The sequence below is a fragment of the Apteryx mantelli genome, chromosome 7, assembly GCF_036417845.1.
Source record: "Apteryx mantelli isolate bAptMan1 chromosome 7, bAptMan1.hap1, whole genome shotgun sequence".
Lineage (NCBI taxonomy): Eukaryota > Metazoa > Chordata > Aves > Apterygiformes > Apterygidae > Apteryx > Apteryx mantelli.
The window spans coordinates 11323673-11347470 of record NC_089984.1 but is presented as its reverse complement, the minus strand read 5'-3'; the positions used below and the strand labels follow the sequence as shown (position 1 = coordinate 11347470).

The window sequence follows — 23798 nt, the reverse complement described above, 5'->3', positions numbered from 1 at the left end:
TATTACTTCAATGAACAAGCACATGGGTTTCCCAAGTGGAATAGCATAACTTTTGAGATAAAATCAATATAGTTGTTCTAATTAGTCTCCTCTATCTGTCTAAAATTTGGAATGCTTTTGCTTGTCTTAACCTAGCTGTCCTCTTTTTTTGCTGAACAGTCCACAACACTGAGACTTTATTAGCTAATGCTGTCCAAGTCTTCTGATGTAGAATGATCAGAGCAAGTATGGACACTAGGCTCCCTGTGAAACTTGACCACTGCAGTATAAAACAGGCTTGTAGCAAACTGCATCTAGAAATCCTAATTACACAATTTAGCATTCTTCCTTCACTCTGTGTGTGTGTGTGTGTCTGTGCATGAATACATGCACACACATGTGTGCACACATTTAATCATTTAATTATTTGGCAGCTGTATATAGCAGGTTTTTTTAATTTGGGAACTGGTCATAAGAAAAAATTCATGTAGATTTTGAAAATGTGGATGTATAAACAGCTGTGAAAATAAAACTTCTTCACCTTTACAAAGAAAGGTCTAGATTTTTTTGTGCTTTGATCTTCTTACCTAAACAATTACTTCATTTCCGTAGTTTCTTAAAAACGGAAAGATTTTAATACTTGTGAGTAAACTACAGTTTGGAGAAGTAACTCAGTACTGCCATGTTCTTGTGATAATGTGTAACTTGGATTCTTTGTCTCTCTAATGTATGGGAAAATGGGTGACAAATTAATGCACACTTTGTGGTGATACATAGCTCTAATTTTGATATATAAATAAGTTTCTCTTTTCCTATACCCTCTCCCTTCAAAGTATTATTTTGGGTGATCTGTCCCACTCTGTTTTTTTACACAACTATTCTAGAACCTCCAGTACCTCCAGTGTACATAATATTGTTGTTAGTTCTGTGCATTGCAAAATATAGAGCAAATCTTTCCTTCTTGTTCAAAACTAAAATTGCATTTAAGTGAAACAGATGAATTGATTTTATTCAAATGCGGCTAGTTATCTGGATTATGGTGGTATCTAACAATAAGCCATAATAAAACAAAACTTTTTTTTAAAAAAAGCTGTGAACAGTACAAATTGAAATATGCGATACATTGCCATAGGTTGGCTTATATGTACAAGTGTGATATTTAGCTTCTGTGTTGAAGCTGAGGTTTTATACTTTCTTCATTTTTGATTTAATTAGCTATGGCAATGCATTATCCCAGTGCTTATACATGTACTTATTTCAGTGTAGTAATGTATTTAAATCTAGGCAGGATCAATGTCTTAATATCTTGTACTTTTCTTCTTGAATTGTTTTTTTGACATTTGCCTTAAGCTATTTTGTAGTCTATAGCCCGGTTATGTTTAATATAAAGTATCTAAGTGGGTTGACATTCTTCTGCATGTAAACTCAGACTTCTGTTTTTTTTATGCAGAAATAAAAGATAAGAGTCTGATTTACTTAGATACTCAAGGTAACAGTTGGTATAAAGCGGACACTGCTCTAGTTGTAGTTTCAGTAGTGATATACATTATAAATCCAATCTAGAAGAGTCGCAGTGTTATACTGAGCTGGAAAACATGTTATTCTAAATAATTTCTCAACAGCCTACTTCTAGAGGTGTTCAAAAGTCACACGCCTTACTTCCTAGAATTAGAAAATACCATGCCATTACTAAAACTGGGAGTGAATGAGATATGATTAGTATTTGAAATATTAATGAAGGTATTTTATGTTTGTTTATGAAATGGAATTTTATAGACTTGTAAAATATCTTCTGATAATTAGTAGAACTTATTTTCTTAATGCTGATTATTTATAGTACAGTAAATATTGAACCCATAAACTGAATACAAAATATGTTGTAAGGTGTCCTTGTTTGTGAAGCAAATTAAAAAGATGTGTGATTGGTATCTAGGAAAGAATTTATATCTGAGGTGATCCATCTATTTGCAAACTGATCAATGCAAAATAGAAAAGGACAAGCATCCAGAATGCTCAGTTAAAAAAAAAAAATAAAAATCAAGCTTCCTAGATATTTGGAATTGTGAGTGTGGTTTTTTTTTTTTTTTAATATGTGGTTTTAGACAGTGTGTAGACATGCAGAAACAGGAACTGAGAGATCTTCAAAAGATGCATAGTCTGTATCCTTAAAAACTCCCTGGGACTGTTTGTTGTGGGGGGGGAGGGTTTTGAGGTTTTGGGTGTTTTTTTTGTTTTGTCATGGTACGGGAGGCTGAAATAGAAAGAAGGTGGTATTTCTGGATGGTGTAGGCAGAAAAAGGGAACTATTTCTGTTTTATTCTCTGAATACTCTAGTTACCTCCAGGAAGCTGGTATGTGCCTGGTTGGCTTTTAGAAAGGGAAGAGACCTCTCAATTCCAAATGTTTTTGTCCTTGTCTGTATGTATTTGCAAAATCTCTTCTGGTGTAATGGTTCCAGATATGCATGGTGTCTCATTACTGTTTGGAAAGGCTTTTTTCCTTGTAGCTCAGTATGTAGCCTGCATTGAAACAGACCTAAACTGGTTTCCTGTATAAAGCTTTGTCTTTGACTTAATCTTGGCTTCTATCCTGTAACTCCACATCTGTGAATGACTCATAATAAGCAGGCCCATCAGAAAAATATTGTGTACATTTTTATCCAAATCTGTAGGGTTTTTATTTCTAATTTTTTTTCCAGCCTTTCTACATTCTTCTCTCCTATGTAATGAATCATACAGTATCTGTGCACATACCTGACAAGAAAAGTGGTTGTGCATTGAGAGAAAGTTGAATGCTAAACAAATGGAATATCCCTAGTCATCAATCTGCTGAGAGCAGAGCTTTTGTATTTGGCAGCTATCCTCAGTCAGCCCCTGGGGCACTTTTCAAGTTATTTCTTTCCCCTGTAAACAGCAAGTTCCGTTAAATGGATACTGCAGCTTGGGGGCAGAATCAGATCTGTCAGTCCCTGGCAGCAGGAGAGGTTTTGCCTCCTCAGGTGGTACTCAAGGGTTACTTGGGTCTCCACTGCATCCAGGGACTCAAGACTGCCCTGCTGCAGGGTACTTAGGAAAATGCCAAGCTTTACATCTCTTACTTCTGACAATGTTTTGACTCAACAGTATGTCTCCTTCTCAGCTGTGTGACAGTATGGGAGGCTGCTCAATCAGCTGGTACTTTCCCTGGTGAAGGGCTTGTGGTGGCTAGGTTCAGGGAAGAGGAAAAGCGCTAGAGCTTAAAAGATAAGACTTTGTCTTCCTCTCACTGAATATCTTCTTAGGTAGAAAACTGCTGGCTGAATTCAGCATGAGGAGGTGCTTGTTAGCTCACAGATAAATAGCAAGAAGGCAGTCAAAGCAGAATTAGGGGTGTTAACTATGGTAGGCAAAATGAAAGCATGGCTGGAGTGGATTAACCCAATTGCATTGTTTTGATCTCCTCCCTTGTGCTGGAGAGTAAGCATATAGTAATGGAAAAAGAGGTTGCCTGGGTTAAATAGCTTTTCATTTCTGTGACAAGAAGCATTGTATAACAGCAGTATATCCTGTGGGACATCAGTGAGATTTTCCTACAGCTATAAGAGCAGCTCTGTTCTAGCTGTCTCCTCAAAAACTACCTCTCTTTGGATCACGGGTCAAGGGAGTTGGTGTTATCTAGGCTGTTTCATGTGCGAGAGCATTCTTGCTTTCTTGCTGACAGCATGTCTGGCCTTTGACTGGTTTGCTCAGTTTTGTGCCTACACAGTATTTGGAATGAGTTAATATAATGTGAAAATTGTTTCTGGCTGGTCTATAATTTTGACTGCAGGGTCCCAAATTTCCTGAAAGACTGATTTGAAGGGAGGCTCATTAAAAGAAGGGAGGTAATTAACCAACTCTTCAAGTAAAATGACAGAAGCCAAACCACCAAATCTTTCCCTTTCATATCTCAGTACAGGTGCTATTTTTTGGGGAAATAAATACTTATAGTAATGGGCCTACTGATGGTCTTATTCTGAAAAATACCCACTATCTTTTATGACTACTGGTGCTCTAGCTGAGATACTCCGCTTTGCAATTTCCCTTTCCTTTGAGTTCTTACCTCCTTGCATACAGCCTGGTGACTTGCTATACTTTCTACATAGGTGGTCTAAAATAATTCTAGCCTTTGTTTATTTAAAAAAAAAAAGCTCTTACAAACATGACAAGGAGTTTTTGCATTAGCTTGGGACCAATTATGCTTTGAGGAAAATCTTGAGTAATATTTTTTTTAAAGACAATGGTTTGGTTTTTGTTATCTGAAAGATTTCTTACAAGCCCTATGCTGTTCCCAGAAGGATGCCCACTGGTTTAATTTCACTCAGTCATTGAAATGAGACTAAATGAAAGATTCTCACATAGCTCTTCAGTATGATTCAGCTATAATGAAGCTTTTGCTCTCTCTGATCTAGTATTTATGCTAACCACCACTCAGATACAGAAATCAACCCTCATAATGAGAAATATCGTAGTTCAAGCATCAATACTTAAGAAGTTTTTTGAAGAGAAGTGTAGGGCATACAGTATCTTTCAAATAGGCTCTTTACTCTTTGGTTTTCAGCTTCTGTTTGGACAGCTGAGTATCCCAAGGGGGAAGAAGGTTTCAACCCAGATTTTGATAGTGAGACTAGAAAAGCTTGAACAGGCTGCAGGCTCTGGAAATGTTAGCATTAAAAAAGTTAGTAAAAGTTTGGATGAAAGTAGAGGAGAAGTTGAAAGTTTCATCTAGAAACATGAGCTGGCATGTCTGCTGTAGGCAACGTCAGAGTTGTCGAAGGCCTCTGCAGGACGATGCAGAAGGCTTTCAGGAATATTGTACCCAGTATGTTAAAGCAGTGAGTAGAATTGACTTGGGCGCTGTTGGGCTAGACTAGCAGTAATGACTGTGCTGCCCTTCTCTTAGTTTCTCCCTGATTTGTGATTGCAGTTCTAATGTCACGATCCTAATCAAGTTATTAAGGGAAAATTTTGTTAATAGGATTTCCATGTGCAAGGGAAGAGAAGCAAAGTAATTGAGATGACAGGTGTTTTATTTGTGAATTTTTGTTTTTTCTGAAGAAGTGTCAATTTGAAGCAGTTTATGTAGTAGTTTTAATCAGGTAATATAGTGCTGGTAGCTAGTCAGTTTTCCTGACTTCATTCTTAAGAGTAGATGGCAGGAAGTGAAAAATTCCCTTTATTATCTTCTTTGAAATCCTAAATCTTTGGCCAAATGGTCTATTATGCTTCACATAAGGAGGCATTCTGTGGCTGCCTGAAGAAGCTAGTCCTGTGTGTGCCTTTTGAAGGAGCGATTTCTAACTAGGAAAATGGGGTTCCCAAAGCAACCCCAGCTTCACAACCTATTTTCCATCTGTGACTTGGCTATGAAAATAAGCAAATAAACTTTCAGTATGCGTAGACCTGGCAGATAGCATTTTCTCTAGAGATAAATTTGTTTTACAAAATCAGAAAAATCTGTTGGGATATATCTAAAACTTACAGTTGTTACGTATTAAATTATTGGTTCTGGATGGACTTTTATAGTTGGGCAATTCTAAAAATATTGACATAGGGAGAAAAAAATTGACAAAGTGGTATAGCCTGTAGCGTAATTTGATTCTTTTTTTTTCCCCTGATGTTATTAGCCCCCAAATCCATGCAGTCTTTAAAGAAACCAGGAGCAAATAACTAGGAATATTTGTTCAAAATCTATGTCCTATTGGGCTTTAGAGCATATCTGAATAGGGTTGTCATCTTCCGTTTTTGTGCTGTGTTGGCTTTCAGTATCTAAGACTGGTTGCTTCTTTCCCTGCTGTGGGACCCGCAGCAGTGGAAGTGAAGGCACTTCTCCCTGGGGATACCATTTTTGACACTTTCATGTCTGCATCGAAAGATACCACTTATTCTGCATTTTCATCTAACTTCTCACCCATGAGAAGTGCACACATTCCTACGCTTGTCTCCTTGGTATGTCAGGTCAAATGCTATTTGCCAGCAAGTATTCTCTTATTTTACCATTAGCTCTTTACAGTAATATTGAACAGCCTTAAACAAGCAAAAAAAACATTTAAGTGCACTTTTCTTTTCAGCTAAGACGATTATGTTACTAGGTCTTGCCACTTTTTACCACACCACACTGAAAAGCTGTCTATTCCTTTTCAGTTCATGCTAATGCAGATATTCTTGTATTTGTAATTGCAGACAGCTCTACTTTCTTCCTTCTCAATCTTTTTAAAGGAAAAGCCTCAGCTGAAATTTTTTCTCACCTGATAATAGAATAGTACTTTTTTTCCTGGGTATTTCATCTTCCTCCTTGCCTTCTTTAAAGTGCTATAACTGGTAGGAAATAATACTAAATATTCTCTTCAAATATCAACCATACCCATTTCTGATTCCAGAATGTGCTGCTTGGTTTGTGGTAGTGGAAGCAATCATTTGTCTTTTAGGGTTTCCCTTTTTCTGTGCATTGTTCTCTTTATTCATCACAAATGATGGATGGCTAAAATTGTCTGGATTTTTTGCTGTAGGATGCTTTTAATTATTTTTCCAACAATCTTATTTGTATTATAGTATGCAGGGGAAAAGTTTCTTCAAAAATAAACTGATAACTGAATAAGCATACACAATCTTTGTGATACTGTAACTGAGTAAGGGTGAATTCAAGAGGAGAATGAAGAATACAAACTTCTTACATGTCTGTTTAAATATGCGTTCAGATGATCTAGGCTTTGATTCAAAAAACCTCATCCATCTAGCAAGTAGTTTGAAAAGAGGCCATAGACGCAGGATTTCAGGGTGTTCATAGAGACTGTATTTCAATGACAGGGTGAGGATATCCTTATATTCAGAATCTGTTTTTTCCAGAATTAGTTATGTCTATCAGAAGTTACAGCACACCTGACCTTTTTATGAATAGCTTGATAGATTGTGTATCAAGTTCCTTCTAGCAGGAGGAGATACAGTGGAACCCACCCAAAAATGTCTAGTTATTTAACAATCTATTTACTGTCATTTATTGAACACACTGAAATTCTTCTAATTCTTCTTCTTTGGCTGCTCTATCAGAGCAAGAAAGGTCACATATAAACTTTGCAAGTTCTATCATGCACGTCTTCAATGTTTTTTTTAAAAAAAATTGTCTTTGTTAACGAAAAGTGATATTCCTGATTTTTCACCTTCAGTACTAGAGTCCATTTGTCACAGAATATGTAGGCCTTTGGGAAATTTATGTAATACTGCAGACATTGTTTAGTTCCTGACCCAGCAAATTTGTCAGCGTACTATATGGACAGCTATGCTTTTGCTAGTTTGGTTGTTCAGTTTTTGCCTCCCTTAACCCCCTCTGTCCTTCCCACCCCCCTTCCCCCCCACCTCCCTTTGACTTTGGCTTTACTCTGACCGGTCTATGCTGAGCATCTTCATAATTTAGAGGGTACTTTCATATATGAACCTAGGACAGTTTCTAAAGAGCCTGATTTTCATTCATTGACTCCGGAAAACTTGGTCACACTTATGAGGCTACTTGAAACCCTGAAATATGGAGATTGATGGCATGTATCTCGGGCTACTTGATCAAATTTGTTCTAATAAAATTAATGATTTTTTTTTCCTTTTTCCACAATAGCAAAGTTCTGTCTTCCCATGACAGCAACGTTGTGTTAGTGAAAGAGTGTTTATAACTTGAGTCAAATGGAGAACTAGTCACAAAAAATCTAAGGCACTTTCCAATGCGAAGAATATGTAATTGGTATGCTAGCGAAAAGCCAATTGAAAAACAGAATTTGGGTTGTTTATTATGCAAATCTCTTGTTTATTTAGGCCTTGTTACCTTTTTTCTTCTTTAGCCAGACTCTTTCATTTCAGCATAGTGGGTTTTTCTTCTATATGACTTCATATTCTCTAAGCTGAAAACTGGGAGTGAGAGTACCTTTATAACTGCAAGAAAAATGTAAGGTTTTGTTTTGTTTGGATTTCAACAAATGCAACTTTTTTTTTTTTTTTTTACAATGTACTATATCTTTTTTTCCTAAAGGTTTATTTTAAGTAATTTAGCTTAACTCGGTGGCCTATGGGGGTGGAATTCTTTATCTTGGCTTGATATGAGCAAGCTTTCAAAGTATGTATGGGTTATAGTCAGACTTCTGTGCACATAAAAAAAAACAACAATCTTTGTCAGTTGGTTTTTGGCCTAGCTGTTTAATGAAAAATGTTTTCTTAATATGATAAACAGCTTGGTAACTTCTGAAAAATACCTCTATTTTTACTTTTCTTTTGAATAACTGTCTATTTCAGAAAAAAATAACTGTGTAGTTAGCACCTTTTTGTGGCAGTTTCAGAAAAGATCAAATCTAAGATGATGAGTATCTCAACATAAGTGTCATGAAGTCATTCTCGTTTAGTGGATAGGAAAGGTGAAAGATAGTTCATTATTTGTCTTGAAGTATATTATTCTGCACTTCAAATCCCATAAAGTTGACTTGTCTTACTGAAATTCAAATAATACCTAGTTATATTATCTTCTCTGTGGAAGAGCTTTTTGATGCAAGGAATAATTTTGTTTTGAAGAAGCTGAAATCTTGAGCAGAACATGTTACATTTTCTTCGTCTGCATTAAAAGACTACATTTATAGAGAGAATTTTTTGATACTAGTCAACTTAAAGGCAAGTTAATAAATGTATATTACATTTTCAATAACAATTTCAAGAACTTTGAAAATGAGGTGCAAAGCCGATGTGAGATCAACAAAAAATTACAATAATTCATTTAAAGAAGACTTACTGTGTACCTTGTGTTCAGTTCCTGTAAAACATGGCCTATATTGTAACAATTGTTTTCATAATTAAAATAACATATAAAGTAGAAGTTCAAGTTCACTTTTTTCATGTGAACTTGCAACAAATTACGATTGGTCTTTTTTATGCTTTGATTAAGTAGACAAGATGGGTGTACTTCATGGGTACCATAATAGTTAACACCTGTTTCAACTGCTTTATATTTGTATTGGATAGAACCTTGGCAATGCAATATATCTTGAAAAGCAAAAACCTGATATTAAATATTTCATGGTATGGAAGAAATTATAATAAACATAGAGTACAGCTTAAAATACAAAATGCTTACCATGCACATTTACATAGTCTTTTTTCCATATTTCTGAAACCAGTGTTAGGATTTTGTGTAAAAATAATCCTGCTTTTTGTGAAGGTCAACTGAGTGATTATTTAGTACCATAAAATAAATCCTGTTTCTAAGATGATGGTATTTCCTGAGTAGCAGAGGTTGGCAGAGATGAACAGGTTTGTCGGTCGGTGCCTTGTATTAATTACCATTTGGTTTGATCTGGCTTCTGTCAAATCCACTTTGGGGACAAGGGCCTTTGGCAGAAGGGTGAAGTGGTCATCCGTGGCTAACCAGGCCTGAATTTCCAGAGCTCATCTGGAAATACTGTCCAAGCATTGATGCTTTCCTGTTTCTCATCAGAAATGCTGCTTGCAGATCAGTTGTCATTATACATATTGAAATGACTTCAAGGAGTATTTCCACTGACTGGTAGCATTTTTGCTGTAAGACGCGCTGTTGGAAAGTTTAAGTGCTCTTTTCCTACTTGGGTTGTATTCGTGGCACCAGGTCCCCCTGACAGAGGAGCCTGTGGGTCTGCAGAAGACTCGGAGGGACTCCTCTGTCCAGTGGTCCCTTCTCTAGGCTCCAGGTGCACGAACACCTGCAGCTGGCACATGCAGGTCTCCTAAAAGCTGCTTTTTCTGCTGAATTTGAAGCTAGCTCTGGTCCCTGACATGGCTATGCCAGGCCATAAATCAGGTCACCAGAATGATGCAGATTAAAAATAAAACTACAATAAAAATTCTGGAATTTGCTATGTCAGCATTCTATTTAAATACCCTTCAGAATGTGTCTGCTACTGTCTAATCCATCTCTCATTTTTATTCAGTTTAGAAATCATATATTTGTAGCTGGAATGAAATCTGGCCATTCTTAAAACTACAGCTTAGCCTTCCATCTATTGTGTTCTTTTTTGTAATTTATCTTCTGTACTTTCTGATTAAAAGCATGTTGGTCATATGTTTCACTTTAAATACAGTGTGTTACTCCTCATTTCCCTAATGCATTTCATAGCCATTCCTAAGCTAATGAAAAACTTTTAAGGACGCGTATTGATGAGGTGGCTGCCATCAAAAATAAAGTTAGCATTCAGTTGTCTTTTTTTGCTAGTATCTGTGGCTCGTAAATCTGAAAGACTTCTTGAATCTCTTCCAGTTGTTTTCTCTGCTTCCAGACAACCTTGTTCTTGGTTCACTGTTCTGTTATAGGCACTTGCAGATTTTGAGGGTGAGGACAGTGTTGTTTTACTCTCAAATTTGTGGACTAGTGGACTGTGGAATTGCACCTACAGCAAGACTATTGCTTGGTAGGCTTCATTCAGCACCTTCATTTTAACCACATTTGAGTTAATACAATTCAGAGATTTACATTATTTAAATAAAACTCTGAAGTGTACAGTTTCTCCATGATATTTAAATGTTGCTGTTGGTGCTTTATGAGAAGCTTGTATTTTATACATCTTTACATTTTTATTGCAGTGGCATTGCTTCCTCAGGGGTAAAAAGAGTAGTCTCGTTTAGTGCAGAGGGAGACGCTTTGGAAGACATGCCTCTAGTTTGTGTCTTCAGTCGCATTCATTTGCCTAGACTGATTGCATTAACTGAGTTAATGTTAATGTATGACTTTGGAATTGTTTGTGTAATTTGAAGAGTAAGGGAGAGTTAAGCAGCTGAAAACAGAGTTTTGAAGCCGTGATGATGGGCAAACTAGAGGTTTTGGACTTGAGAAATACAAACAGAAAAATCACAATGACAGCGAGTTTCTTGCTTCAGCAGCCTGACACAATTCAGGAAACTTTCTGCATTTGGAGCTCCATATGGAGGCAGCTTTTTCTGGGAAAAGGAAATTATCCTTCTCGTGATTAGCTTTGGTTCTGGAATTGGTTACTAGGTCTCAAGTTGCAACACACATAAGCTACAGCATATGCAAACAGTTGTATGTTTCTAAGTGTGATCATTTAGATTAACTAAATATACAATTAGGGATTTAAATACACAGGAGAGAATCCAGGCTCTAGCAGAGGTCCCGCTCTTGACATCAGTGATTTATATGGTCTCTTTTCAGAAGCTTACAAGCCCTGTTCTAAAATGGGTTAGTGTTTGTTCCCCTTGCTGATTTTCCTGCACTCTGACTGAAAAGTGCTCTCAAGGCTGTACACTTTGTTTGCAGCCTCCATATATTTAGGTTAGTTAATACTCCCTCTTCCTAATGTCAACTGTGCCTTTTATGTTAAGTCCAGATGTCCCCACTGCATGGTCAGGACAGCCCCAGCGCGCAGGGCGGCTCCCAGGCACTGGCACATGCACATCTGGTGATGCCCCTTTTCCCTGATACAGTCTTTTGGATGCAGTGTCTTGATCACAGAGCTCACGATTTTTGCCTTTCGGCCTTTGGTTCATTAGGTGAAGCGGGTCAGGATGTTTTAGGCCTTCCCTGTGCGACCAGTCCACAGCTGTCCACAGCTGCCTAGCCATGCTAGTAGCCACATCCAGGGCCAGTGCCACTCTTTGCTTGAATTCATCTTTCTCGAGTGTAATTCTTGAGTGTTTAGCAATGTGACCGTACATCTGGTTTGCACGATGGCACTGTAGCTAGCAGCAACACCGAGGGTTGCATTTGGCTCTTCAGCTGAAGAGTGACTACTGCAGAAATTCACTAAACACATGAGAAAGGAATATTTATACGTACTCAGATTTTTGTGGTGCTTTCTCAGTCTCAATGAGCCAAATAGTGAGTATTGCATCAAGATTTTATATTTAACTTTGATATAATAAAAATAGTAGGATAGAGGAAAAATTTTAACATGATTCTGGCTAAACACAATGGTGTGAGTTTGTTTTTTTTCTACTCTAATTTTTAATCTTGATATAGTAAATCCTGTACCCTTTTAGCTTTTTTCTAAACATCTTAGTGGTAAAATTACCTGGCAAAGTGTACAATGTGAATAAATCATTAGACTTAAACTGTCATATTTACTTTGTTACTAAAATATAGATTAATATACAATAGCTCTACTGGGCAAATATAGGCATCTACTTGGGCTGAGACTTTAGAAAATGACTGCAAAAGGCTGTTCTAAGTATTAGCCAATTTTTCAGAGTTCAAAATGTTTACTACATGAGAAAAAATAGTACCTGTAGTTATAATTTCAGTGGCATGGCTTCATTGATTATTTCTATGCATAAACTTATAAATTTTATTTTTATATACTCTGTAACCAGATGTTGTCTTTTTTTAACAGCTGCTGCTGAAGGCAAGGGGAAAAGTGGGGAAGACTTTTTTCAGAAGGTAAGAAAGGTAGTTTAATTCTATAACAGCAATCTATTAGAGGAAAAATTATCCCTGTTATTCATTCATGAGATCAGCTAATTAAATTTAACATGGGACAGTTTCCACTGTATTAATCAAATATTTTTATTTGTTTTTTGTCATTTAACATACCTGCTAACCATCAGCTGTGCATAGAATGTGATATGAAATATATTCTTTGGTGTATTCTACTCTCATTCACACACAACAATATAATTATTCTTCACTTTAAAACCTCAAAATATGCCTTATAAAAATCATCTTGATTAATAAAGAGGGTTCACCTAAAAGATGATGTGCGGTGGTCTTAAAGTTTTCGTGTCTATGGATAGACACTGCATCCTGCTATAAGTTTAATATAGTGGGTCCTTTTTTTTTGGTTGAAATATTGACATGAAATGTATTGTGGAATCATTGAAAGCATGAACATTTGGACAAGAAATGCAAAGTCCTTTTAAGAAGGAAATAAATGATCCACACTGATTCAATAAAGTTTGTGGTTAGACAGCTACGGAGTCACGGAAGGGCTGGAAAAAATAAAGCAAGTAAACTACAAAGCGAAACATGGTCAAGAGTAATGACTATGAAATTACTTTTGCAAAGCAGCATGTTTTTTCAGGAATAGTGTATAAAATGTTATTTAATGAAAATCTGCATACATTATGCAAATAAAAATGATGAGCTGTTTTGTCTTCCTGTATGATAGAGAAGACAATGTCAATCTTTGCTGTATAATGAAAGACCTTGAAACTCTTTTTGGTTGGGTGTCTGTTAAACAAGCAGTTTTGACGTATTTTGCATGTTTTGGTTGTATTTTATAATAGAAGTGGTATTCCTAAAAAGTTTCTTTTTAGATGTGAAAATACTTTATCTGGTAGGAACGCACTTGTCAGATGCTTTGATCGAGGCTAGTGAAGGGGAGTGTGTATACTGCCAAAACGCCTGTTTTAGAAAGGATTTTGTTGTAGGGCAAATAATCTTAGTGGGAGACTTCAGATTATGACTGTTCTTGACTGACAATGACAGTTACTTTTTGGAATGTGCTGCTTGTATTTCCCTTTCCAACATTAGTGTGTATAGAGCAGAATGTGTCAATTTTTCTTCCTTAGGATTTCATCAAAATGCATGAGACTTTTTTCCACTTGCTGCAACAAAGTTAAGTTTTAGTAATGCATACTTCAGCACATCATTTAGTTATAACACATTTTCTCACACCTGAATAAAACAGCTTATAAGTCTTGAAGTTAAACACAAAATGCTTCCTGTCTGTGTGGCTGAGTGGATTATGTATTTGATATGTGTAACTGGCTACTTGATTATTGTATTTACTGTAAGTATAGTGTACCTTACAGCAATTATGTAGTGGTTGATATTATAGCAAAAAATACTGTTTAATAGGAAATAGAAGTTTAATAGGAAAACGAAGTGTGCTAAAACACTTAAGCGTGTGAATAAGAGTTCTCTACTTAACATACTGGTAATAAGTGTGTGTCATCTGCCTATACTGACATTATGTCATATATCTGCATAATTACTATGTAGGTATGACTTGGATGCTGTGGTGGGTTAAAGTTGCTTCACTTTGGCTAGTGTTCTTTCTAGTGTCGAATCAACTCGGTAGCTTATTTTTAGATGACTACAGTTTCTGTGTACATACACACCATACTACAGCTAATAAAAACAGATGGAAACGATCGTCTTTGCAAGTTTTCTTTTCAAAAAAAAAAAAATTTTTTGGACAGTTGCTCATAGCTTACTCACTGTCTCTGTCTGCGCAGTTTCCTTTAGTCAGGGTTAAGCTTTTTCCTTTCTCGTGTGAAGTGAACGGGGCAGAGTTTCTGGCGGTACAGTGAGGAATCTCTTCATGTGTTTCAGGCTGTGTAGTGAGGAGGAGGATTTGTGGCATTAGAAACACATTGCAAACCAAGGTGGCAGGATGCTTTCAGAAACTTAGCATGACTTTGAAGCTACACTAAATGCATTTTAAAAATAGTCTTTAGAAGGAGGCTTTCTCGGAGCTGTGTTGGCATAGACTTGCGTGTGGCATGGCAAGAGGAAGTGCATCGTTAAAGAGCAACATGGAGAGCTGAGGGTGTCATTTGCCCAAGAGCTTTGCAGCGCAGTGCATGTGACACTTTCCGACAAACTGCCCTCAAACAGCGTGCTGAAGTTACCCTGGGCTGGAAGCGGGGTGTGGGATGGAAGGCTTTCTCATACAAATGCTGAAATGAGGCAGAGATTCAGGCAGGCCATCCTGTATGTCAGGAGGGTCACGGAGGAGGAGGAGGAGAGAAGAGGCCGGCTGCGGCGGGAGCGAGACAGGGCTGATGGCTTGCTGGTGGCCTCGCAGGTGGGTGCTTGGATGAGGGGAGGCAGCACTCCTCGGGTCGGTGGCTCCACCACAGGAGGCGCAGGACTTGCTCGTGACTTGCTTGTACCCGTCAACAGGCCTTCCAGTCAGGCACTGCCCGGGGTTGTGATGCCGTACGTGGTATCAGCTAATGAACCAATCGTGGTTTTAAAGAATGAATTCTCTTACGTTAGTACGAGGTTTCTGGTGCTAAGAAGTCTTTCACTGGCCTGCAAATATGTGAGTAAGCCGTACTGTTTTCTGTTGTTATCATCAAGCAGACTATCAGTGGATGTGAACTGCTCCTATCAACTCCTAACTTTTGAGAGTTAATAACAGTTTTAAATGCATTACTTCACAGAGCATTTTAGCAGAAACAAGGGTATGTTCTGCTATTGCTAGTGGAATTAGAGAATAAGCCACTGTTCTTCGGTCAGTTCTTGGCTACAGTGGGTAAATTGAGCTACCATTTCCACACTGTCATGGGGGCAAAGAATCAAGTGGTGAAGCGCCACTTCCTCTTCCCCTGAATTAAATATAAGAAAGTGGAAAAACAGCCATTGCCTGTTTTTCTGTAGTGTCACTTTAAAAAAGTTGAAGAACTTGAGCATACTGTCTTTGAATATTTTGTTAGTACTGCTTCCATCCCACCTACCCTCCCGAAGAACCCTAAGGTGGTCTAACGTGGATCTTTCATAACCCCTGGAAGGTGCTAATGTTCTAACAATAAATAGGTATATAATGTGATGGCTTTCTCTCCAGAGCTCACTGCTCTGCAGTTCTGTGACAGGTAATCTTAAATAAGCATGGATCGCTTTGCTGTTGTGTTACATATTATCTTAAGTAAAAGATCCTTATGGACCTTGCTGTATATATTATTGTCCTAATTTATTCCATCAGAGTAATACATAATATAAAATTATTGCTTGTTCTTGATCCAAAGTCCATTTTCAGTTGATGGTGGAATTTTTCCATTGAGTTCCATAACATCTGGTTCATGCCTCATAGGCAAGCAAGGCCCTTCCCAGACAAAGCCAAGACATTGTTCCAAGGAGCATATAATTTATGTAGCACTATAGATATGCAGGGCACTTTTATGTAAATGTAAGAAAGTGGTGGGTCTCTGCCCTGAAAAGTTTATAATCCAAAACAGATGACGGTTGTGTGGACAGAGGGGAATTCAGTGCATCGTTTCCATTTGCTTTTAGCTCTTGCCTCATCTCTCCTTTTTAATTTTTATTTTATTTTTAACACTTGCAAATCTTGGTGCTAATGATGACCTTCCCTTTTGAAACTTCTTACCTTAGCCATGGGAATGTTGTGTGGGGTTAGATGGAACTGCATGTGCAAAAGGTAGGGTGGTGTTTGTTCCAAGTGCTTGACTCTAAGTCAGATGTAAGCTCTTCAGCATGTGCATGTGTTAGTCATGCACATGTCAGTCATGTTTTTGGAGTGTTTCTGAATGAGCTCCTCAGCTCTCTTTCCTGGCTTTCAAGAGTTGCAGTTTGGAGAATCTGGCTTTGTGGAATGCCGCAACATACTACCAGACAATTGTAAATTTGTGCTTATGGGATTTATTGTTTCTGAATGTTCAAGGTGTGGGTGGGTGTTTTGCTTTTTTTTTTTTTAACAGAGAAATGGTATTTGTAGAAACTAGTATTCTTTTACACAGTTGCAGATATTCAGGATTTTTAAGCTATCACTGGACTTAGGTAAAATGTGTGTTTAAATGCTTATGCTTGTGTCTTCACTATAGGCTGTGTTATACAGTAAAGGAAATATAATCATGCCTGGAAGCATTGGGAATGTAAAGATGCAAATGGAAAATGTTAGATGTACGTACCCAAATCTCATCTGTTGATTGTAATAGTCTCATGCATGTAAAGGAAGACTAGGGTTCTCTTCTCCTTTTTCTTCCTGGCATTGTATGTAACACAAATTTCACCAGTAGCTTCTTATTTCATTATATGAATAGTGCTTTAAAAGCTATTGATGCCCTTTTGGAAGCAATATTTGGTGGAACCATCTGTTAAAGTTGTCTGTTTTTCCAATACAGAGGTTGGAAAAAACAGTAGCCATAAGAGATGAGGAAAAAAAAAATGTTTTCAATTTGAATAAATAAACAGTAGGTGTATCTCACTGAATCTTTCGCCTTTCTGTAAAGTTCCTCTTCCATATGCAGTAGTTCTTAATGAATGTACATTACCTTTTATTTGTTTGAGTGTCAGCAACGAAGGTGGGAAGGAAACCCTGTTTGCAACATCCTCTATTTTCACTCACATGTAACATTTTTCAAAACATTTGTTGGGCTGACATGGGGCAAACCTTGTAACTTTTGAAAAACTGAATTACATTGATATAGCATTTGTATATACATAAACACCTTTACGTATACATTGTATATCTTGATACAAATCCAGACTTAACCAAATGAGGTATATTGTTCTGTCCACAGTAGGTCAGGCTGAAAGTTGGTCTTTCTTCCTTTCTAATCTCTAAACACGAAATATGTAGGTAAAGCTCCAAATTTGAATGGCTCAGTGCACTTTTAGGCATAAATATTAATCATTGACCTGAGACTAAGATGTCTCAGGCTGATTATAATCCATGTTCAGTAGTAACTTTTGAAGAGCTTTCCATGTGTTTTCATCCATGACTTCTCTCAAACTGCATAGCTGTAATTTGGTTTTCCTAAGGCTATATTCTTCTTTCTGATGGCAGCAGCTCAGCTGTTGGCTTCTTTCAGTGCTATTTGTTTTGCTGGATGAACATGATGGATGCATGCTTATTTATACTTTGTTGTGGGTTTTGTATCAAATTCAACGACAGGAGCAGTTTGTGAACTGCAGAAACTGGTTCCACTCCTTCCATTTTCCTGCATAGAGATCAGTAAATGCCTGGCATTAAAATAAACTCTTGATGTAAAGTTATGTTCATAGTATGTGACAAGGATATATTAGGCCCATACACTTCCAGAATTTGCTTGAAACACCCAACTGTGCTAGTCAGTGATGGGAATGTGAGCATGAGCTTCTGATTTACATCTAGCTTCCTCTTCCTGGGAAGAGAAGGCAACTGCTTAGAGATGCCAATATGGGTTAGAGTTGAAAGAACTTCAGTAGTTGTCAACATTGAGAAATTGTGAGATCAAGACTCTTGTCTCGCTTTTAGCAAAACCACACCCATTGTAAAGGAGAAGACTATTTAGATTGGATTGGCGTCTCTAAAAGGGTAAATTGAGAATGCTTACTTAAAGTTTTGCTTAGTTCAGTCACACTAAGTGCTGGGAAGACTTCATTCTTGTGGAGAACTGCGCTTACTGTATCTCTGGTATAGCAATCGTTATGGGAATGCAGTAATTACGAGGATCTCTTTAAATCATCTTTAAAATGTTTTATAGTTTGTGATGTAATGGAGACAATCTTGAGAGTTTCTGTGGTATGAAAGCTGTCAAAGTTCTCCAATAGACCTGCTCCTTGGAGTGCCCACCACGTGTGGAAGTCCTGGAATTGGTGACTCCCCACTGCGGTTGCTGGGAATAAGTCCCTGGGCCAGAACAGAAACAGTGGGCGGATTTAGCTCCCTTTACTAAGCGAGTCGCTCTCTACTTCACTGCTTAGGGCTCATACTGAATTCTGAATGAATCATATAGTTTTACTTGATGCTGAAGTCTCCTTTTATGCCACCTCACTGCTATACTTAATGTTATCTGCAAGACTCTCTTGCATCTTACAGCAACAGTTAGAGAAGGAATAATTTGTCACAGCAGTCTTAGTTGTGGTGGTTAATCCTTTTCACTCTGAAAGCGAAATGGTTTATTAAAATAGAGAGATCGGTCCTCTGAAATGCTTGTACTCTTTCCTCTCCCTCTGAAATAAAATGGGGAAAGAGGAGGTGAGTATGGGAATGTTACAAATTGATAACATACACTGGATTCCTCATTCAGGAGACTGCCTGTTTTGCTTATTCTGCTTAGAGTGATGAGTTAGCTAGGTATCAGTTTCTAACAGGCTTCAGTGTTAAGTAACTTCTTTCTCAGATAAACTTTCCCTGTTTTTCTGCTACTTGCCAAGAATTCATTAGTGCTGTACACAATAGATACCATTTTTGCATGTTCTTAGATAATCCTTTCACATTTGGACCATACCTCCAGTCATTTATTTGCAATAAAAACATTACCTGCAACCACTGATTTATTAATGCTTTCATTCAGGCCTAACAAAACATTAAAGTCAAGTGAAGGAAGGGCTTTAATGTTTCTCTAAAGGAATGGACATTTGATCCTTAATCTTCTCCATCTTAATTTCATTTGCTGTATTTGTAAACTAGGTACAAAGTTCTGACTTTTATTGTTGCAAAAGGTTCACTTAGTGCAGCTTTTAGATGCAGCAATAATACTGCAATACTTGCATGCTTAAAGACGACCTCTGTTTTAAGAATATTCTTTCCCAGGGCATATAAGGTAAAGTGAAAGTTTAGTTTAAAAAAACAATAAAAACAAACAAAAAAGTGTTCATGCATGTATTCTTGCACCCTTTGCCTTTCTCTCTGCACTAAAAATATCCTAATGGAAAGGGAATGACACAAATTCCAAAGCCATATCCATGTATGTAATGTTCCCCAATTCTGTTTTTCCTAATTTAGAGCTTTTATTTATAATCTAAAATTTTGAGTTGTAAAACTGATTTTGTTTACACTGCTGCCTTTATTGCCCTTAATTCTAATATGTTAATTGGCTTTTTGAAGTATTGTCAGTTGATGGCCATTGACCAAAACTATGTCTAAATAAATACATTGCCTGTAGTATTAGTCATCTGATTTTAGTTTTAGTATGTCTTTGTCCTGCACATGCTTGCCTTAATTCTTGGTAATGTAACTGTTCAAACAATAGGTATGAATAGGTAGTTAGTGACGATGTTAAGTTTCTTGAGCATTATTTTGGAATAGTCTTTTTCAACAACATGCTTGCTTTTTTATATAAGTCTCAGTCTGTTCATCTAAACCACAAAATTATTCAACATGAGAAGTTAAAGGAAAGCTACTTTTTTTTTTAGTACTTTGCTTAGTTTGGCATGAAACTATGTAGAAATGTGTGTTGGAAATAGAAGCGTGTTTTTTTTATGACACATTTCTGTACCTGATTCTAGATTAGCTAGAAATTTTTGAAATGCTCAGTTTTTTGGTAAAGTTACCTTGGCATTTACTAAAGCTTAATCTAAAATTAAAAATGAATCAATTTAACAAAAATATACTACTTACATATGTAAAGATCAGATTCCTGCAGTACTGAAGCACTGAATGACTTCCAATCAAAGCATGAAATAAATCAGTTTGTATCAATACTGAACTTTATCCATATGGGATATCCCATATGATAGTCTATAAAATCTTTTTTTATTACCCTTTTCCTAGACGGGTAGGGTTATAGGATAAGGCCTAGCCAAGTTGTTATGTACAGATACTTGGTAAAAATGTGTTTGGGTTTCTGACAGTGGGAAAATAAAAAGATCTCCTCCTGCTCCGCTCCCTGCGAGAGATGCAGGCATTCACCTCCTTGCACCTGAGGGATGCCACATTTTTCATATTGTTCCTTCCTATAGAGAGACTTATGCAATTGGACATCAGTGTTTTTCCTCACCTGTATATGGTTTTGCTGCATATTTTATGTTTACATTTAAACATAATTAGTCTAGGCAGCCTCAATGAAGAAGGAACTTACAGAAATGGTTCCTAGATTTTATAGTTTAAATTCTCACTGTGTCTCCAGTCTGTTGGAGATGCTTTTTCTGCACAAGAACACAAACTCTCTAGTACTACTGGTGTTCAGAAATATCCCTTTGCTTTTACTCAAAGGTAGCATCAATACTGTGGAGTCGGATAGTTTTACTGCTTTCTTTCAGGGACATAGATCTAATGTAAACAGTGAACTCCTAGTTTTGAAGTTCATATGTAGACCAACTAGCAAATTTTTCTATAGCCGAGAGTCTGTTGCACTAAAAAACAAAAAAATAAACAACAAAAACATCAAAACCAACCAACCAAAAAGTCTCTGGGTGCTTTTGTTTTGATTAGTTGCAGAGTATCTGCTTTCCCTTTGGGGACTCTGCAGATGTGATGTTTGAAAGCTAAAATACTATTTTTCTTGCTTGTCTTTGTTTCAATTTTTATTTAGAATGAGTTTGTGCAATTTGTATTTTGCTAATGTTTATAGAATTATTACAGTAAAATTATTAGCAATGCTTTGTAATGAATTCAGTTGATTGCAAAAATCTTCCTTGCAAAACTTGTTCCAAACATTTTTAAAAGAACTTTCTCATGAAATGTTAGGAAAAATAGAGCCCTAATTTAAATAAATGGGAGTGGTGGGATTGTTGGGGTAGGAATTCCTTACTATACCCAAAATGCAAGCCAGACTTGCAGAACTACATATTTGCACTTTCTTGCACTTAGCTTTGGGCTAAGTTTTGTCATCTCCTTTTGTTAACTTCTTACATCCCCCTATTTCCTTGCCAGACGCGGTGGTCCTTGATCCCCTGCCATTGATGTGTTCTGGGTCTGGCATCTCAAACACGTACTCTGGCATAACCAATGTTAGAGGCTGAGTCCACAGCCTGGATAACTGGGTTACTTTACACAATTCCTTTTGTGTCTTGTTCTCCATTCCCATCCCTGTTTTCCCCCCAACCGTTAAATAAAATACTCCTTCTGGTAACAGCTACACCCATTGCGCTCTGTTCCTGCTGCCAAAACTCTTGTTCAGGAATTAGTCATCTTGCTTTGCAGATATTGCTACTTTACCATCTCCGCATTAGAAGAATAAGCATCAGCTCATTTAGATTTTTACTTGCCTGCTGTGACCCTTTAGCTCAGGTGCTGTCCTGCTTTTTCTGAAAGCATTTTTCTGATTTTATGCAAACTGTTCTGCATGTTTAGAATAAACTATAGCAGTAAACCTGTTTATACTGGTATTAATGTGTGTATACCAAGGGACCTTCACTGCTCTAAACTAACACATCTTCTATTTTCAGAGAAGTTCTAAGATGAGCATTTTATGCCTGTGAAACAAAATATTTTGAGACTTGACTGTTCTGTGGGTTTTTTACTAGGCATCCAGTCAGCCAACACTGCATTAGATGGATAGTGTTAGTCATACACTTACAAAAGTAAAATTCTCATTTGAATGTTATAAAGTTATAATGAGCAAAACCCACAATACTGAATTTTAGCTCTTTATTTTTCTGAGACTTCCTAAATTCAATTCTTAATCCCTTTATTCTGGTACTTTTGCTTTGTTAACTACAAGCACTTTTTACAGCAAAACTGACTATTTCTGATGAACTTATTTTGTTGTCTCTTTCTTTCAAAGAATGTCTTTGTTAAGATTGTAACAAATTCACTAATCAACTGAAACTCCAAATTTTTAAATGTACCAAATTTCATTGTGGTTCTTAAACCTGTATTCAACATTTAAGCTTATGATTTTCATCTTCAACTTGCTTTAGAAGCACCTGTTGAGTTCTCAGTTCACTTTGTGGCTATTCCATTGAGCTGAAGCATTTGGAGCACTTAAACTAGACATTTTAGAAGAAAATTTTGGTATCACAGGCAGCTTTTGTGTATTTTTTAATGATGGTGGGTAAGGATCTGGATCTAACTTCAAATGAACATATGTGTCTGTTCACAAGCCATTCTGCAGTTGTTGCTGAGATTAAGATAGTATTAAATCTCAGTTTTATCTCAGCTACTCAATTTCACCATTTATTTAAGGTTGTTTTAGGTGTAAAGGAGAATTAACAGGCATAAAATATGAGGATGATGTTTATCTTATGGTAAAACAAATATGCTTAGACTACTCTGAATTGATTTCCCTCATAGTATTTTCAGTTAACTACTGAATTAATTTTATATCCTGAAGAATAATTCAGTAAATATTTGGAAGAAACCCAGTGCTTAAAAATCTCTATCCCATGATAGATGACAGTACAGTACTATCACGTTTTGCTTACACTTTTTGTAAGGCACCTGGCTTTGCGATATTTTTTAGCTTTAAAAAAAAAAAAAAATCAGACTTCCTGCAGTCATTGTGCTCTTAAAGCTTGCCTTGTTTATCCTTTGAAACCATTCCTACGAAGCTTTCTTAGTTGATTCATTTTAATATTCTCAACTGCCATTGTGATTTTTTGCTTAAGCGTCTTTCATTTTATCCTTTATACAATGTGTTTCCTGTGAATAATTAAGCAATTAAAATGTCCTTTTAGAAAAGCAAAGAGCTGCCCTTTAGAATTCAGCGATCGGGTGTGTTGAGGGACGCGCGGGTGGATATTAATGGCAGGAGTCTTCGTTTCTGGCTGCGTAGCTTAGTAGAACATAAACATAATGCTTGGCTGGGTTTCTCCACCTACAAGTGTTAGTGAACAACTGTTTGACAGTGTTTTGGACCTGCATAAAGAGTCTTAATTTTTATAACAGCAAAGCTATCATGCCATTGAAATTTCTTGCTTACAGAAAAGCGTACTTGTCAAGTTTTGAAAGGCCATTACCATATTACTGCTTTTTCTTATACTATTGCTACTTCCGGACTTCATTTTTGGCTTTGCTGTTTTGCACAGCAGCTTTCACCTTTGGGTCTTACTCTCCTGTAAAATGGATACAACGATTTTTTGAGGTTCGGGGAAAAATGGTTCCCAGAAAACAGAAATTAAAAATGGGTATGGACATAGTAATGTAACTAAACAGTCAGTCACCTTTCTTTCAGCAGTCGTTTATGAAATGTTTATCTTGAGTATACATACTCCTCCGTGAACATAGCAAGCTATGGTAATCCATAAAGAACACTAATTACAGTGTTTTTAACCTGGTGGAGATTCAAGTTCAAAACAGGATTACCAAACAAGTCTGTCTATTTCTATTATCATCACCTTTATGTATATAATATTGTTCAGTCCTCTGTCTTTCCCAATCCCTTTCCTACCTTCATGCTTGAATTTTTCTTCTTTTCAGGAATTTTAACCATACATGTATATACTGGGAGGCACTTGTT

The 23798-nt window shown here is 36.8% G+C and overlaps 1 protein-coding gene across 3 annotated transcripts in view; it reads left to right on the top strand.

Moving 5' to 3' along the window:
• The window catches only part of BICC1 (BicC family RNA binding protein 1), a 115575-nt gene that overhangs the window by 20987 nt on the left and 70790 nt on the right, over nucleotides 1-23798 (top strand). For all 3 annotated transcript variants that reach the window (XM_067299793.1, XM_067299792.1, XM_067299794.1), the window contains one exon: nucleotides 12341-12387. In XM_067299793.1, coding sequence (XP_067155894.1) covers nucleotides 12341-12387 — 47 coding nt within the window. Of the gene's footprint in view, nucleotides 1-12340; nucleotides 12388-23798 lie in introns of those variants that run through there.